The sequence below is a fragment of the Salmo trutta genome, chromosome 37 (assembly GCF_901001165.1).
Source record: "Salmo trutta chromosome 37, fSalTru1.1, whole genome shotgun sequence".
Classification (NCBI taxonomy): Eukaryota; Metazoa; Chordata; class Actinopteri; order Salmoniformes; family Salmonidae; genus Salmo; species Salmo trutta.
The window spans coordinates 15,410,284-15,425,413 of NC_042993.1; the positions used below are offsets into that span (position 1 = coordinate 15,410,284).

General features: G+C 44.1%; 1 protein-coding gene across 2 annotated transcripts in view; it reads left to right on the plus strand.

The window, feature by feature from the left end:
• LOC115177480 (cyclin-dependent kinase 14) overlaps positions 1 to 15,130 on the plus strand; it is a 207,782-nt gene that overhangs the window by 99,234 nt on the left and 93,418 nt on the right. For both annotated transcript variants that reach the window (XM_029738290.1, XM_029738291.1), the window contains one exon: positions 7,963 to 8,086. In XM_029738290.1, coding sequence (XP_029594150.1) covers positions 7,963 to 8,086 — 124 coding nt within the window. The remainder of the gene's footprint in view (positions 1 to 7,962; positions 8,087 to 15,130) is intronic.

Sequence of the window (15,130 nt, forward strand, 5' to 3'; positions counted from 1 at the left end):
AACTTGGCTTTCGAAGACTTTAGAAAGGCAGGGTAGGATAGATAGGTCTGTAGCAGTTTGGGTCAAGAGTGTCCCCCCCTTTGAAGAGGGGGATGACCGCAGCTGCTTTCCAATCTTTGGGAATCTCAGACGACACGAAAGAGAGGTTGAACAGGCTAGTAATAGGAGTTGCAACATTTTTGGCAGATAATTTTAGAAAGAAAGGGTCCAGATTGTCTAGCTCGGCTGATTTGTAGATTTTGCAGCTCTTTCAGAACATCAGCTGACTGGATTTGGGAGAAGGAGAAATGGGGAAGGCTTGGGCGAGTAGCTGTGGGGGGTGCAGTGCTGTTGACCGCGGTAAGGGTAGCCAGGTGGAAAGCATGGCCAGCCGTAGAAAAATGCTTATTGAAATTCTCAATTATAGTGGATTTATCGGTGGTAACAGAGTTTCCTATCCTCAGTGCAGTGGGCAGCTGGGAGGATGTGTTCTTATTCTCCAAGGACTTTATAGTGTCCCAGAACTTTTTTGAGTTTGTGTTGCAAGAAGCAAATTTCCGCTTGAAAAAGCTAGCCTTGGCTTTTCTAACTGCCTGTGTATATTGGTTTCTAACTTCCCTAAAAAGTTGCATATCAAGGGGGCTGTTCGATGCTAATGCAGAACACAACAGGATGTTTTTGTGTTGGTTAAGGGCAGTCAGGTCTGGAGAGAATGAAGGGCTATATCTGTTCCTGGTTCTAAATTTCTTGAATGGGGCATGCTTATTTAAGATGGTGAGGAAGGCTTTTAAAAAAAATAACCAGGCATCTACTGACGAGATGAGGTCAATATTCTTACAGGATACCCGGGCCAGGTCGATTAGAAAGGCTTGCTTGCTGAAGTGTTTCAGGGAGCGTTTGACAGTGTTGAGTGGAGGTCGTTTGACCGCTGACCCAGTACGGATGCAGGCAATGAGGCAGTGATCGCTGAGATCTTGGTTGAAAACAGCAGAGGTGTATTTAGAGGGCAAGTTGGTTAGGATGATATCTATGAGGGTGCCCGTGTTTACGGCTTTGGGGTGGTACCTGGTAGGTTCATTGGTAATTTATGTGAGATTGAGGGCATCAACTTAGATTGTAGGATGGCTGGGGTGTTAAGCATGTCCCCGTTTAGGTTACCTAGCAGCACGAGCTCTGAAGATAGATGGGGGGCAATCAGTTCACATATGGTGTCCAGAGCACAGCTGGGGGCAGAGGGGGGTCTATAGCAGGCGGCAACGGTGAGACTTGTTTTTAGAGAGGTGGACTCTGGCGGACTCACTAAACACAAATGCTTTGTTTGTAAATTATGTGTGTGTTGGTGTGCCCCTGGCTATCCGTAAATTTAAAAACAAGAAAATTGTGCCGTCTGGTTTGCTAAATCTTACGTTCTCCCCTCGGGTGTAGCTCGTCTGAGGAGGAGACGTAAATGCCTGGGCCTAAACACACCAGGTAACACGGATGAAATGGGAAGAAATGTGGGGTGCAATGAGCGATAAATAAATCAGACCACAACCAGAACTCAATTTGAACCCTCAGGGGATGTTTAGTGAATTAGTTAAATAAACAATATAAAACACCCATAAATAATCAGTAAAAAAACAAACCAACCCCAACCAGGGAAGGTAAGAGAAGGGAATGTTTGGGATCAGGGTCCAAGTAATGAAAATAAACAAAAGGTCCCTCCTCTTCTACACACCTAATCCTTCCTAACACACTCTAAACCCTATCCCACTGTCCTACCTGGTTCCAAGAAAAATACAAGGGTGACATCCGCCCGGCTAACCTAGTGTATAAAACAATGGGTTATCTACATGAGAATGTACACCCATGGGCAGATCTACCTTTTCCCTTCTCCAGGACCTAGGTAGGGTGGAGCGCCTCAGGAGGACAGGCTGAAACACAAACAATCAAACAAAAAACAAGTGTCCTCTCTCCTCTTCTCTTCTCACACGGCAAACAGATATCCTCTCTGTAATCAGCTACAGCCACGCCCACCATCGTTAGCCGCAACTCGGTACACCTGTAATGCCCAGGACACAAACACACTAACAGGGGAAAATGGGGAACAAGAAAAACGTAACACGCCCCCCACAAAAAAAGAGTAAACCCCTGGGTTTATGATAAAACCCTTACATACATATTTTCTTATAATACCAACTACTTACAACACCCCCTAGTTGTCAATGCCTTGTTCAATTTTTTTTTTAACTAGGCACGGGACAAAGCATCCGCAACTACATTTTCTTAACCCTTTATGTGCTGAATTTCTAAATTATAACCCTGTATAACCAACGCATAAGACGTTGGTTGTGGTTATACATGCGGCTCAAGAAAAGTAAAGGGTTGTGGTCTGTGTATACCACAACAGGCAACACTGGAGCCAACATAAACCTGGAGCCAACATAAAAAATTGTAGGGCAAATAACAGCGCCAGGGTCTCCTGTTCGATAGTGGAATAACGTGACTGACAGCTGTTGAATTTACGAGAGAAGTAGCAAACTGGGTGATCTAGACTATCGTGTTCCTGTAATAGTACAGCACCTGCACCCACTGAACTGGCATCCACCTCCAACTTAAATGGTTTCTGGAAATCAGGGGCAGAAAGAACAGGACAAGTACACAATAGTGCTTTTACAGAGTCAAAAGCAGATTGACACTCAGCGGTCCACTCAAAGGACACTTAAGGACTGAGTAACCTAGTCATTGGGGCTACAACTTTGAGAAATTCCTACAAAATGTACGATAACAACCCATCATGCCTAAGAATCTGCGTAATTCTCGGCGAGTGGCAGGGGCAGGAAACCGGGTGATAGCATCCACCTTAGTTGTTACGGTACGCACCTGATCCCCGACCTACCTTTTTACCCAAATATGTAACAGTTGCCTTTCCAAACTCACATTTGGCTAAGTTAAGGGTCAAAGAAGTGTTGGCCAAGAGTGCAAACACAGCCCTCAATGTGCTCAGGTGATCAAGCCAGGTAGTCGAATGAACAACCAGGTCATCCAGATGTTCTTGATTGTACTGCATATCAGCCAACACAATATTTACCAAACGTTGAAACGTGGCCGGAGCATTCCTCATTCCAAAAGCCATCACTGTGTACTGGCAGAAACTGTCAGGAGTTACAAAAGCAGACACCTCAGAGGCACGAGGGGTTAAAGGCACCTGCCAATAACCTTTTAACAAGTCAAGCTTCGTAACATACGCAGCCGATCCAATGGTGTCTATACAGTCATCCATGCGAGGTAAAGGGAATGAGTCAGGTATAGTAACCTTATTCACTTTCCTGTAGTCAGTGCAAAATCTTTGAGTCCCGTCAGGCTTTGGAATCAGCAGACAGGGGGAACTCCAAGGACTGCCACTGGGGATTGCCATCTCATTTTCCAGTAAATAAGTTACCTCTTTCTTCATCACTCCTCTCTTGATTGAATTCACACGATAAGGGTGCTGTTTGATTGGAGCAGCATCACCTACATTTATATCATGTTTCAACACATTGGTACGACTGGGAACATCCTGAAAGAGACTTGGAAAATCAGTGATTAGTAACTCAATATCAGCCCTCTGCTGATCATTCAAATGCAACAAATGGGTTGCATTTGTGCTCATCATTTATGCTGAATCCTGGGTGAGTAACCAGGCTCACAGAAGCAACAGAGGATACAACAGGTTTTTCACTGGTAATGGGAGACTCGATACCACCTCTAACAAGATAGGCTTTAATCATGTTAACGTGACATACCCGGAATGGTCGTCTACGGTCTGGCGTTTTGATAACTCAGTGATACTGATTATGTTTTCGATCCACTACTAAAATGGATTCAGACTAGGGCTGGGCGATATATCGATATAAAAAATATATCGATATATTTTAAATGTGATATGAAATTAGACCATTTCGCGTATATCGATATAGTTCAAATTTGCGCTTTGATCCTTGCTCCAAGCAAGCTGCAGACCCGGAGCCCTCTGCGCTGCTCCCCGCGCCTCCTCTTTCATGCACAGAGGGGGGAGGGGCAGGAACAGACACTTCAACAAACATGGAGGAAGCAACAGCGTCTGCGGAGCGTTTTGACGAGGAATTGGTTAGTAAAAGAAAAAGCATTGGCTCAGTAATTTGGAGATGGTTCGGATTCAAAGTATCAGATGAGCAACAAAATCACGTTATATGTAGGCAGTGCCATAAAAAAGTTACAGCCAGGGGTGGAAGCACTACAAATCTTTTTCACCACCTAAAACAGTGGCACAAACTGCAATACGAAGAGTGTGTGAAACTGCGCGCTGCAGAAGCCCCAGCCGCAAGCATTGAGCAAGCATTGAGCATTGAGGAACTGAAGCAACCACACGTGTAGTTTTTTGTTTGGAACACAGCCTCGCATCCCCACCATCACACAATTACTGTTGTTTTTTACACAATCCAAAAAGTTATAAATCACAATCTGGGTCAGGTGGGTGTCATTTTAAGCTTATTATATTATCAACATGACTAGCTAAGTTATAAAATACAATCTTACATTGTGGTAGGCTTTTAAAAGGCACTTCAGACAAACAGATTGTAATTTTGGTGCGCATAGAATCATCACAATACGACAAACATAGGCTCATTCTGTTCAGGACAATCCAGGGTACATCGCATGTCATTCTTGTAACTGTGGCTCAAACATAGCAATCATATACAGTACCAGTCAGAAGTTTAGACACACATACTCATTCCAGGGTTTTTCTTTATGTTTACTATTTTCCACATTGTAGAATAATAGTGAAGACATCAAAACTATGAAATAACACACATGGAATCATATAGTACCCAAAAAAGTGTTGATGACTTCTTAAAAAATTGATGACAGCTTTAAAAATAAAGAAAAAACCCTAGTTGTCAAACTTTAGACTGTGAGAGGTTGATCGCCTTCCCTGTGGCTCAGTTGGTAGAGCATGGTGTGTGCAACGCCAGGGTTGTGGGTTTGATTCCCACGGGGGGCCAGTACAAAAAAAAAAAAAAAATGTATGAAATGTATGTATTCACTACTGTAAGTCGCTCTGGATAAGAGCGTCTGCTAAATAACTAAAATGTTAAAAAAAAAATGTAAAAAAATGAAATGTCATTTCAGATACAGAAAGGTGAAGTGCACATTGGGCTCACGGATGTGTGGTTTGCTTGTATGACATCAAAGCGGTATTTATTATAGTCCTCAACGTCTCATCTTTCAGAACACATCAACTCCTCTTGATTTACAGCATTTCCATCACTCAGACAACAACAAATGTGCAAAAGTAGTCCAATTAGCGGGAGGGACGGGGGCATCTTCTTGTCACACGCAGTGCTCAAGTTTATAACGGCTGTCAGTCAAAGCCCATACAACGCTGTGAAGCAGAGAGCCTGAGCTCTGACGTCATGTATAGCATGTTACTGTACAGACACTGCATTCCAATTTCTGCACTTATCAATGACAAAATCTGCCATTTTCAAACCACATACGGGATAACACACACACACACACACACACACACACACACACACACACACACACACACACACACACACACACACACACACTGCAATTAGTACACAGCACAACTAATGATGAATTATGTTCCTAACACCCCGGCCCACGGTTACTACCCATTCCCAGGGTCGTTGTCTACTAATTACTGCAGTCCATTGCCAATGACTGAATGCATTGTGAAGCTGTTTCATGATGGGAATATCTATACCCTCATAAGAAGAGGTTGTCTCTTTCTATCTGTTCATGGTTAGTGTGTAAAATCCCTCTCACCATCTCATAATTATGTATCATCCGTCCGTTGTGCAGTGGAAGTCCCTAGAGGGGAGAGGAGGTGGGGTGACACTATTGATATTCTGGGGAGCGGGCGGCTGGCTGCTATTGACTTTCCAGCAAGGCAGCTTAAACTCTCTACCCCCTCACCTCCCCTCACTCCTCTGTTTCATCCTACTTTCAACGCTGCCCCTGTTCTCTTCTCTCTTTCTCTCTACCTGACTTTCTTTTCATTCCTCTGCCCTTCTAGATCACTCCCTCCCTCTGTCTGGTTCTCTCTGTCTCTGTCTCACCACCTCTCTTTATCTTTCTCTGTATTTCTCTTTCCCCTTTCTCATTCTCTCTCTCTATGTATCTGTCTCTCCTTTTCACTCTCTTTCTCACTCTGCCTAACTTCCTCTTCTTATCTTTCTCTTGTTCTCTCTCTCTCTCTCTCTCTCTCTCTCTCTCTCTCTTAATAACTCTAGTGATGCCTTTAGCATTTTAAGCCAGATGGGGAGACCAGTCATCTAGCAGATGTCATGTCTGTCACGTGGCCAAATGTCCTGCTAGTATAGTGACCGTGTTAGAGCAGGCCTTTTTTTTTGTGGGATGTCGACCTTTTACATGCATGTAAAGACATACGTTATGGATTTGAAAAGCATGCAAAAGCACTCAACTTAGCCCAGCTCTCAGCTAAACTCCAATCAAACATCATTTGAAGTCCACCTGAAATATCTTTGCTCTTGTACTTTACTTTCTGCCATATAATATGCTAATTTGACAGAATTCTCAGTTTTCCTGTCGTCGACAATAAGAGTTATTTTTAAGCAGCGTTTTGATGTTTTGTTTGCAGAGAGAGGGGAGTGAATAAATGAGTAACCTTTTGATTGCCTAGCCCACTTAATGAGGCAGGGCCTTTTGACGAGTGTGTTTTGATATACATGAGTAAACACACATTTCTCATGCTAATTTCCAGCGTTGTGCATTGTTTCGCGTATCGCCCGCCTGCCGAGTTGAGGAATGCTAAACTGTTGACCCGGTGACTCCAGATGCCAGACAGGGCTGATCCCTGATTGGACTCCACGGTTTTCGCTCTGCCTAATTGGCCGAGACCCTGCTAGTGCTGCTGGGAAGAGAGAAATTGCAATGAAAGATTAGAATGTTGAAATGGAGGATCAGGAATTGCACAGATTCAGAATTCATTATTGGTTGATTGATGCAAAGTGAACAAAAACCACAGGATCTGAAAGAGCCATAGACATTGATGTTGTTTTCAGGTGCTGTGTCAGAGAAAAAATAGTAAATATGAGGACATTTATTCAGTTTATTTTGTGTTGATGCTTATTTTCTCACCTATTTCCCATTGTTAGCATTTGAATGTAACTGAAAACCACTTTGTTGGTGGTTGAAGTCAGAATATGATATATTTATGACATATTCATAAATAGAACAGACGTTTTATTATTATTTTTTATTTATATTGTTTATTTATTGATCTCCTCTCAAGCCTTCGAATGAACCAGTCACTATTTGTTATTGATGTGTGAGATCAGATGGTCTTTGGGAGGGCATCTATTTGATCACTGGTCAATAGTCCAAGCTGAGGACATGATGGGATGGGAGTTCTGGGTTGATTGGCTAGTATTGACGTTAGGGAGTGGAGTGAGGGTGTGTGTGCGAGTGTGTGCGAGTGAGGTTGAGATTGTGGGTTTGTGCGTGTGCGTGCAAGCATTACAGAGTTAATGGTGTGGTGTAAATGAGTTGTGGAAGTTAATATACCAGGGCTGGTGTTGTGTTGAGGCTGAATGAAGACATTAACACCTCCTACTGATGGATAGCTGTTATGACATGTCTTTAGGCTGGAAAGCCTTTCTCTGTTACGTATGAATCCAAACAATGTTATGAATCAGCCAGAGAGATGGAGAAGAAGAGAGATGGAGATACTAGATGGACAAATAGCAGGATGTAAAATAAAAACATTAGAAGGAAATATTGCTATTGAGACATCATAGTGGGTGACTTGGAAATCCATTGGAGACACATGATATACTGTACATTGTTTGAATGACTAATGATTAGTCTACTCTAATTTAATTTCTCATGAATCTAATGAACTTATGATTCATGAACCGAATGATCCAATCATTTATAGATATTAGATCTAATGATGAATGATTATCGGTGGATCTCCTCTCTGTCTATCAGTTGTTCCTGTACCAGTTGCTGAGAGGTCTGTCCTACATCCACCAGAGGTATATCCTGCACCGCGACCTCAAGCCTCAGAACCTGCTCATCTCTGACACTGGAGAACTCAAACTGGCCGACTTCGGTAGGTGGCTTTGATTTGTGTCTGACTAGCACTCTTTTACTCTTTCTCTCTCATCGCTCTCTCTCTTCTCTCTCTCTTTCTCTCTTCTCTCTCTCTCTTTCTCTCTTCTCTCTCTCTCTTTCTCTCTTCTCTCTCTCTCTCTCTCTTTCTTTCCCTCTTTCTCCCTCTCTCTATTTTTCTCGCTCTCTCTCTGTCTTTTGTGTGTGTGTGTGTGTGTGTGTGTGTGTGTGTGTGTGTGTGTGTGTGTGTGTGTGTTAAACCTCTCCAGAAGCAGTAGCACCATATGGCCAGTCTCCTTTCATGGCACCCAGCTCTGTAAATATGGTGCCCAGCTCTGTAAATACTACCCACACGTTTTGACTGGTTTCCAGAGTCGGTAGAGCTACCGGCTCAGACTGGCACCACAGGCCAGACAAAGACCTCACAGGAAATCATCCCTCTATCTCTATATCCCTCCATTCACCCCTCCATCCATCCCTCTAGCCACCCAGGCAGGGGGGACACCTTCATCAATAATGTAAAACCCTCCTCATTATAGAGTAGACATATTACTGGAAGGCAATTAGAAAATAATGGACAACATGCTAAATGAGAAAGAATGGAAATCCCATGGAAATACTGCTGTGGATTCACACACACATAGACACGGTCAGCCTAGCCTAGGGGATCTCATTTAGATGCTGAGTAGAGGCTGTAGGCAGCGACGTGTGTGTGTTCTGAAAGGAGAGGAAGAGGGTACTGGGGAATGGGAAGGTGGATAGAAGGGAGAGGAGATGAGAAGGTTGTGGGAAATGGGGATAAGGGGGAGGTTTGAGGGGCTTGGAGAGAATCAAGGGGAGGGGAGAGAGGGGGAGAGAGGGGAGAAAAGGCTGACTGACTGTCAGCCTCAGTGGCATGGGTTCTGTGTCCCTGCTGGTTGATTTGTTTCTGGACCTGATCCAGAATCATCCTCAGCTCTTTGTGTGTTTCTCTGTCCTAATGAGTAGCACAATTAAAGGCGAACAAGTGAGGGTTATGGAAAGCTTAGATGGTTAGAATGAAGGACAGAACAAACTGAAATAGTGTGTGTTTATGTGTGTGTTTTTACGATGGTGCCAAGGTGACGGTAATCACCTATCTCACATAAACACACACACACACACACACACACACACACACACAGAGCAAATGGGAAAGACAGGATCTGGTCCATGACAGCTGCTGATGTGTCATTCTGGGTCTTGGAGCATATGGCTATATTTTTGCCTCTCAACACACACACACACACACACACACACACACACACACACACACACACACACACACACACACACACACACACACACACACACACACACACACACTATACTTCACTACACACACCCTCACTGGGGTAACTAGGACACTTAACTCTCACAAGGGCCACAGACACACACACCTGCACGGCTTGAACTGTCACAAGTGTGTGTTACTGTGTAGTGTGTCAAGTGTGTATTGGTTTATAGCATGTGTGTCAAGTGTATGCAATAGACATTTGTGTTTTCATGCTTGACTATCATCAAAGAAGAGAGTCGTAACTAAGACATCGTTTCTTTGGTGTGAGACTGAATTGCAAATGTGTGTGTGTGCTCATCTGTATGTGTATGCTCATCTGCATGTGTGTGCTCCCGTACATAAGTGTGTGTCTGTATGTGTGTGTGTGTTTGTGTGTGTCTGTGTGTGTGTGTGTGTGTGTGTGTGTGTGTGTCTACAATCTCTCAACGGGGTGTGTCTCGTGTGGCGTGGATCATTCCCAGTCATACAGCTGTGGATATGATGCAAGATGGAGCCGACAGAGATGGTCACCTCGCTTCACGTCCTTAGGAAACTATGCAGTAATTTGTTTTTGCAGAAAATCTTAATCTTAAGTGCTATTACATACAGCCGGGAAGAACTATTGGATATAAAAGCGATGTCAATTTACCAACATTCCTGTACAACCAGGAATACGACTTTCCCGAAGTGGAACCTTTGTTCGGACCTCCACCCTGGACATTGGATCTAATCCCAGAGGCCGACCCAAAACAACATTGTTGCCGCTGGAGAGGCAGACAGAGCAGCCTACTGGTTAGAAGGCGAGCACACCATCCACCGCTTCCGAGCATATCACTCGCCAATTTCCAGTCGCTAGACAACAATGTGGACGAAATTAGGGCATGAGTTGCCTTCCAGAGAGACAACAGAGATTGTAACATTCTCTGTTTCACGGAAACATGGCTCACTCGGGATATGTTGTCAGAGTCGGTACAGCTACCGGGTTTCTTCATGCGTTGCGCTGACAGAAACAAACATCTCTCTGGTAAGAAGAAGGACGGGGGTGTATGACTCATTATTAACGACTCATGGTGTAATCATAACAAAATGCAGGAACTCAAGTCCTTTTGTTCACCTGACCTAGAATTCTTTACAATCAAATGCTGACTGCATTATCTCCCAAGAGAATTCTCTTCGATTATTGTCACAGCTGTGTATATCCCCCCCAAGCAGATACCACGACGGCCCTGAAAGAACTTCTCTGGACTCTATGTAAACTGGAAACCATATATCCTGAGGCTGCATTTATTGTAGCTGGGGATTTTAACAAAGCTATTTTGAGAACAAGGCTACCTAAATTCTAACAGCACATTGATTGTTATACCCGCTTGAGCAAAACACTGGACCACTGCTACTCTAAATTCCGCGCTGCATACAAGGCCCTCCCCTGCCCTCCCTTTGGTAAATCTGACCATGACTCCATCTTGTTGCTCCCCTCCTATAGCCAGAAACTAAAACAGGAAGCTCCCATGCTTAGGTCTAGCCAATGCTGGTCTGACCAATCAGATTCCACGCTTCAAGATTACTTCAAGCACGTGGACTGGGATATGTTCCGCGAAGCCTCAGACAATAACATCGACGTATACAATAACATCGATGTAGCAGCGCCTCTTCAACCTCAGGAGGCTGAAGAAATTTGGCTTGTCATCTAAAACCCTCACAAACTTTTACAGATTGTCAGGGCTTTCGGAAGGATCGGACCAATACGCAGCGTGATCGTAGTTCCACATCTTTTTTTCAGTCGTGAAACTAATGCAATAAACAATAGGCTTGAAATACAAAAAAACAAGAAAGCCGTGACGCAGAGCAGGCATACACTACTCACAAAATAATCACCCACAAAACACCAGTGGGACAAACATCAACTTAAATATGGCATCCAATTAGAGACAATGACAACCGGCTGCCTCTAATTGGAGGTCATGCCAAACAAAAACTAACCTAGAAATACAAAACTAGAAACTAAACATAGAAATACAAAAACGGACAAACACCCCCTGTCACGCCCTGACCTACTCTACCATAGAAAATAACAACTTACTATGGTCAGGACGTGACACAGATGCACAATTGAGAGCATCCTGTCGAGCTGTATCACTGCCTGGTACGGCAACTGCACCACCCTCAACCGCAAAGCTCTCCAGAGGGTAGTGCGGTCTGCACAACGCATCACCGGGGGCAAACTACCCGCCCTCCAGGACACCTAAAGCACCCGATGTCACAGGAAGGCCAAAAAGATCATCAAGGACAACAACCACCCGAGCCACTGCATGTTCACCCCGCTATCATCCAGAAGGCGAGGTCAGAACAGGTGCATCAAAGCTGGGACCGAGAGACTGAAAAACAGCTTCTATCGCAAGGCCATCAGACTGTTAAACTGCCATCACTAACATAGAGAGGCTGCTGCCAACATACAGACTCAAATCACTGGCCACTTTAATAAATGGATTTAATAAAGGTATCACTAGTCACTTAAAATAATGCCACTTTAATAATGTTTACATATCCTACATTACTCATCTCATATGTATATACTGTATTTTATACCATCTATTGCATCTTGCCTATGCCGCACGGCCATCACGTATCCATATATTTATATGTACATATTCTTATTCTATCCCCTTACATTGTGTGTATAAGGTTTTTGTTGTGAATTTGTTCGATTACTTGTTAAATATTACTGCACTGTCGGAACTAGAAGCACAAGCGTTTCGCTACACTCGCATTAACATCTGCTAACCATGTGTATGTGACCAATAAAATTGGATTAGATTTTCTATCTCAGTGTGTGTACTATGAGAGTCCTCTCCCGTCTCTCTCCTCAGAGCGGTGTCTCTCTCCTCTCTAATCCTGCTCCAGTCAATGGGCCCGGGGCCAACTCCATCTCTGCTAATTGTATCCATTGTATTGCAGCAGAAAGGGAAAGTGGGGCTCTCCTCTCTCTCTCTGATTGTCTTTGTTCTCTGCCCTGCTGTGTGTAGGAGCCTCAAAAAGATCATTTCCTCCATTTCCTCCACAATCACACTTTATTATGTCTGGCTGTACGGAGGCCTCACCTTGAAACAGACGCAGACTACTGTGGGAGGTATTATAAGACTATCAACATGTTCTGTGCTGAGCTTGTAGTGAAACAGCAGAAACAAATGTCCCATAGGTACCCTGAAAACAATGCTGCAAATTACAATCATCTTGCAAATACCTATCCAAATACCTATCCAGCCATTGCTTTAACAATCAACCAATAGATACAGTACATTGCAGTGATGATGTCACTTGTTCTATACTGTATCCACAAAAATGTTAGCTTTGAAGTCACTGTATTATCTTCCTCCCTCCCTTGTCAGGTTGTGTGTGTGTGTGTGTGTGTGTGTGTGTGTGTGTGTGTGTGTGTGTGTGTGTGTGTGTGTGTGTGTGTGTGTGTGTGTGTGTGTGTGTGTGTGTGTGTGTGCTGGAGGGCACTGTTTTGTTTCTTCCCTAGGGATTCGATTCGAGTCACTCGGAACATTGGGATTGGTGTGTGTGCGCGAGTGTGTGTTGTAGTGATATAGTTTGAAGACAGCTGGTGAGGATAATGATCTGTGGAGAGTGCAGCAATGTGACAATGGAGATGCAGGAATCTGGTTGGAACGTCGGAGGAATCCTCATGGAGCGCCATGACTTCCCCTGTGTGCTGTTAGCTATACCCGACACACAGGCCCTACAGGGAGTTGTGTGTGTGTGTGTGCGTGTGCGTGTGCGTGTGTGTGTGTGTGTGTGTGTGTGTGTGTGTGTGTGTGTGTGTGTGTGTGTGTGTGTGTGTGTGTGTGTGTGTCGATGCATGTACTGTATGCATGTATGCAGGGAATGACCTGACTGGGATGTGTGCTGTTTGCTGCCTATCTCATTAGGGATCACTTAGTGTGGTGAAATGGGCTGTGATGGACAGACAGAGAGACAGGCTGTGATAGACAGACAGAGAGACAGGCTGTGATAGACAGACAGAGAGGCAGACTGTGATAGACAGACAGAGAGACAGGCTGTGATAGACAGACAGAGAGACAGGCTGTGATAGACAGACAGAGAGACAGGCTGTGATAGACAGACAGAGAGACAGGCTGTGATAGACAGACAGAGAGGCAGGCTGTGATAGACAGACAGAGAGACAGGCTGTGATAGACAGACAGAGAGACAGGCTGTGATAGACAGACAGAGAGACAGGCTGTGATAGACAGACAGAGAGACAGGCTGTGATAGACAGACAGAGAGGCAGGCTGTGATAGACAGACAGAGAGACAGACTGTGATAGACAGACAGAGAGACAGGCTGTGATAGACAGACAGAGAGACAGGCTGTGATAGACAGACATAGAGACAGACTGTGATAGACAGACAGAGAGACATGCTGTGATAGACAGACATAGAGACAGACTGTGATAGACAGACAGAGAGGCAGGCTGTGATAGACAGACAGAGAGACAGGCTGTGATAGACAGACAGAGAGGCAGGCTGTGATAGACAGACAGAGAGGCAGGTGGCAGGTGATCCACCACATACCTTTAGTTATTACTACTGTATATGAGAGGAGAAGTGGGGAGAATCACAGGAAGTTGAAAAGCCCATGTTTGGATGGATTAATTAATTCAGCATGTGAGCCAACTGTCTCATGGGATTTTCTTAGCAGAGGAAATAAATAATAAATCTGATCCTAAATACTAGTTTTGCTTGTTTGAGTGTGTATGTGTGCGTACGTGTGTGTGTGTGTGTGTGTGTGTGTGTGTGTGTGTGTGTGTGTGTGTGTGTTTGATAAGCAAAGGGGAATCAAAATGTTAATGTCCTGATCCCAGACCATGAAGAAGCAATAGCAGTATGCATGCCAACGCCATGTTGACACACACACACCAGCACGCACACACACGTCACACATTACCCAGATTCTATCAGACCAGACATAAATTACCTGCCAAGCACACACAATCAGTTATTGCCACCAGAAACCCGTGCAAGTATGCAAAATTACTTCCAAAGCATTATAGCATATTTTAAAGCCATTTTATACCTAGTTTTGTTATATATATATTTGAGATATGAGCAGGGGGTATTATTACATATCACACAATCAGACATTCATCATCATATATTAGACTGGGATGATGCAGGAGAGGAGTGACACATTATTTAATTTACCCTGTTTTCTATTCTGGCTACACACTTCATGATGGAAACAAATTGTGCATTTGCAGCATCTGCAAGATTGTTTTTCAGTGTTTTTTATAATGATAAATGCTGTTTAAAAAAATACATAGAATTTGTTTGGTATATCTTGTTTCTTTCTCCCCGTGGATTTATCGTAGCTTTAGACACAGCAGCTGAGGAGGTGGGGAGGAGGAGGAGGAAGATGAGGAAGATGAGGAGGAGGCTACACAGAGATATCTGAAAGTCATTTGACTTCAGAGTGAACTTCAAAAGAAGGCTTGGGTTGTTTGTCCCAGGAGGGATATGGAGTCTATTTCAGTCTCCTCTCTGGCTGTATTCTTCTTCAACCCCCTCTTCTCTTCCTCCTCCTCTCCTGCCCTCTGTTCTCTGACCCCTGGTGTTGCCATGAGGACACAGTGTGATGTATAATTCACTACTGAACTTCACACCCAGGGCTACCTGTATGTATGTATGTGTGTGTGTGTATGTGTGCTTGCCTGCGTATACGTGCGTGGGTGTGTGACCTTCATCCCGGAGC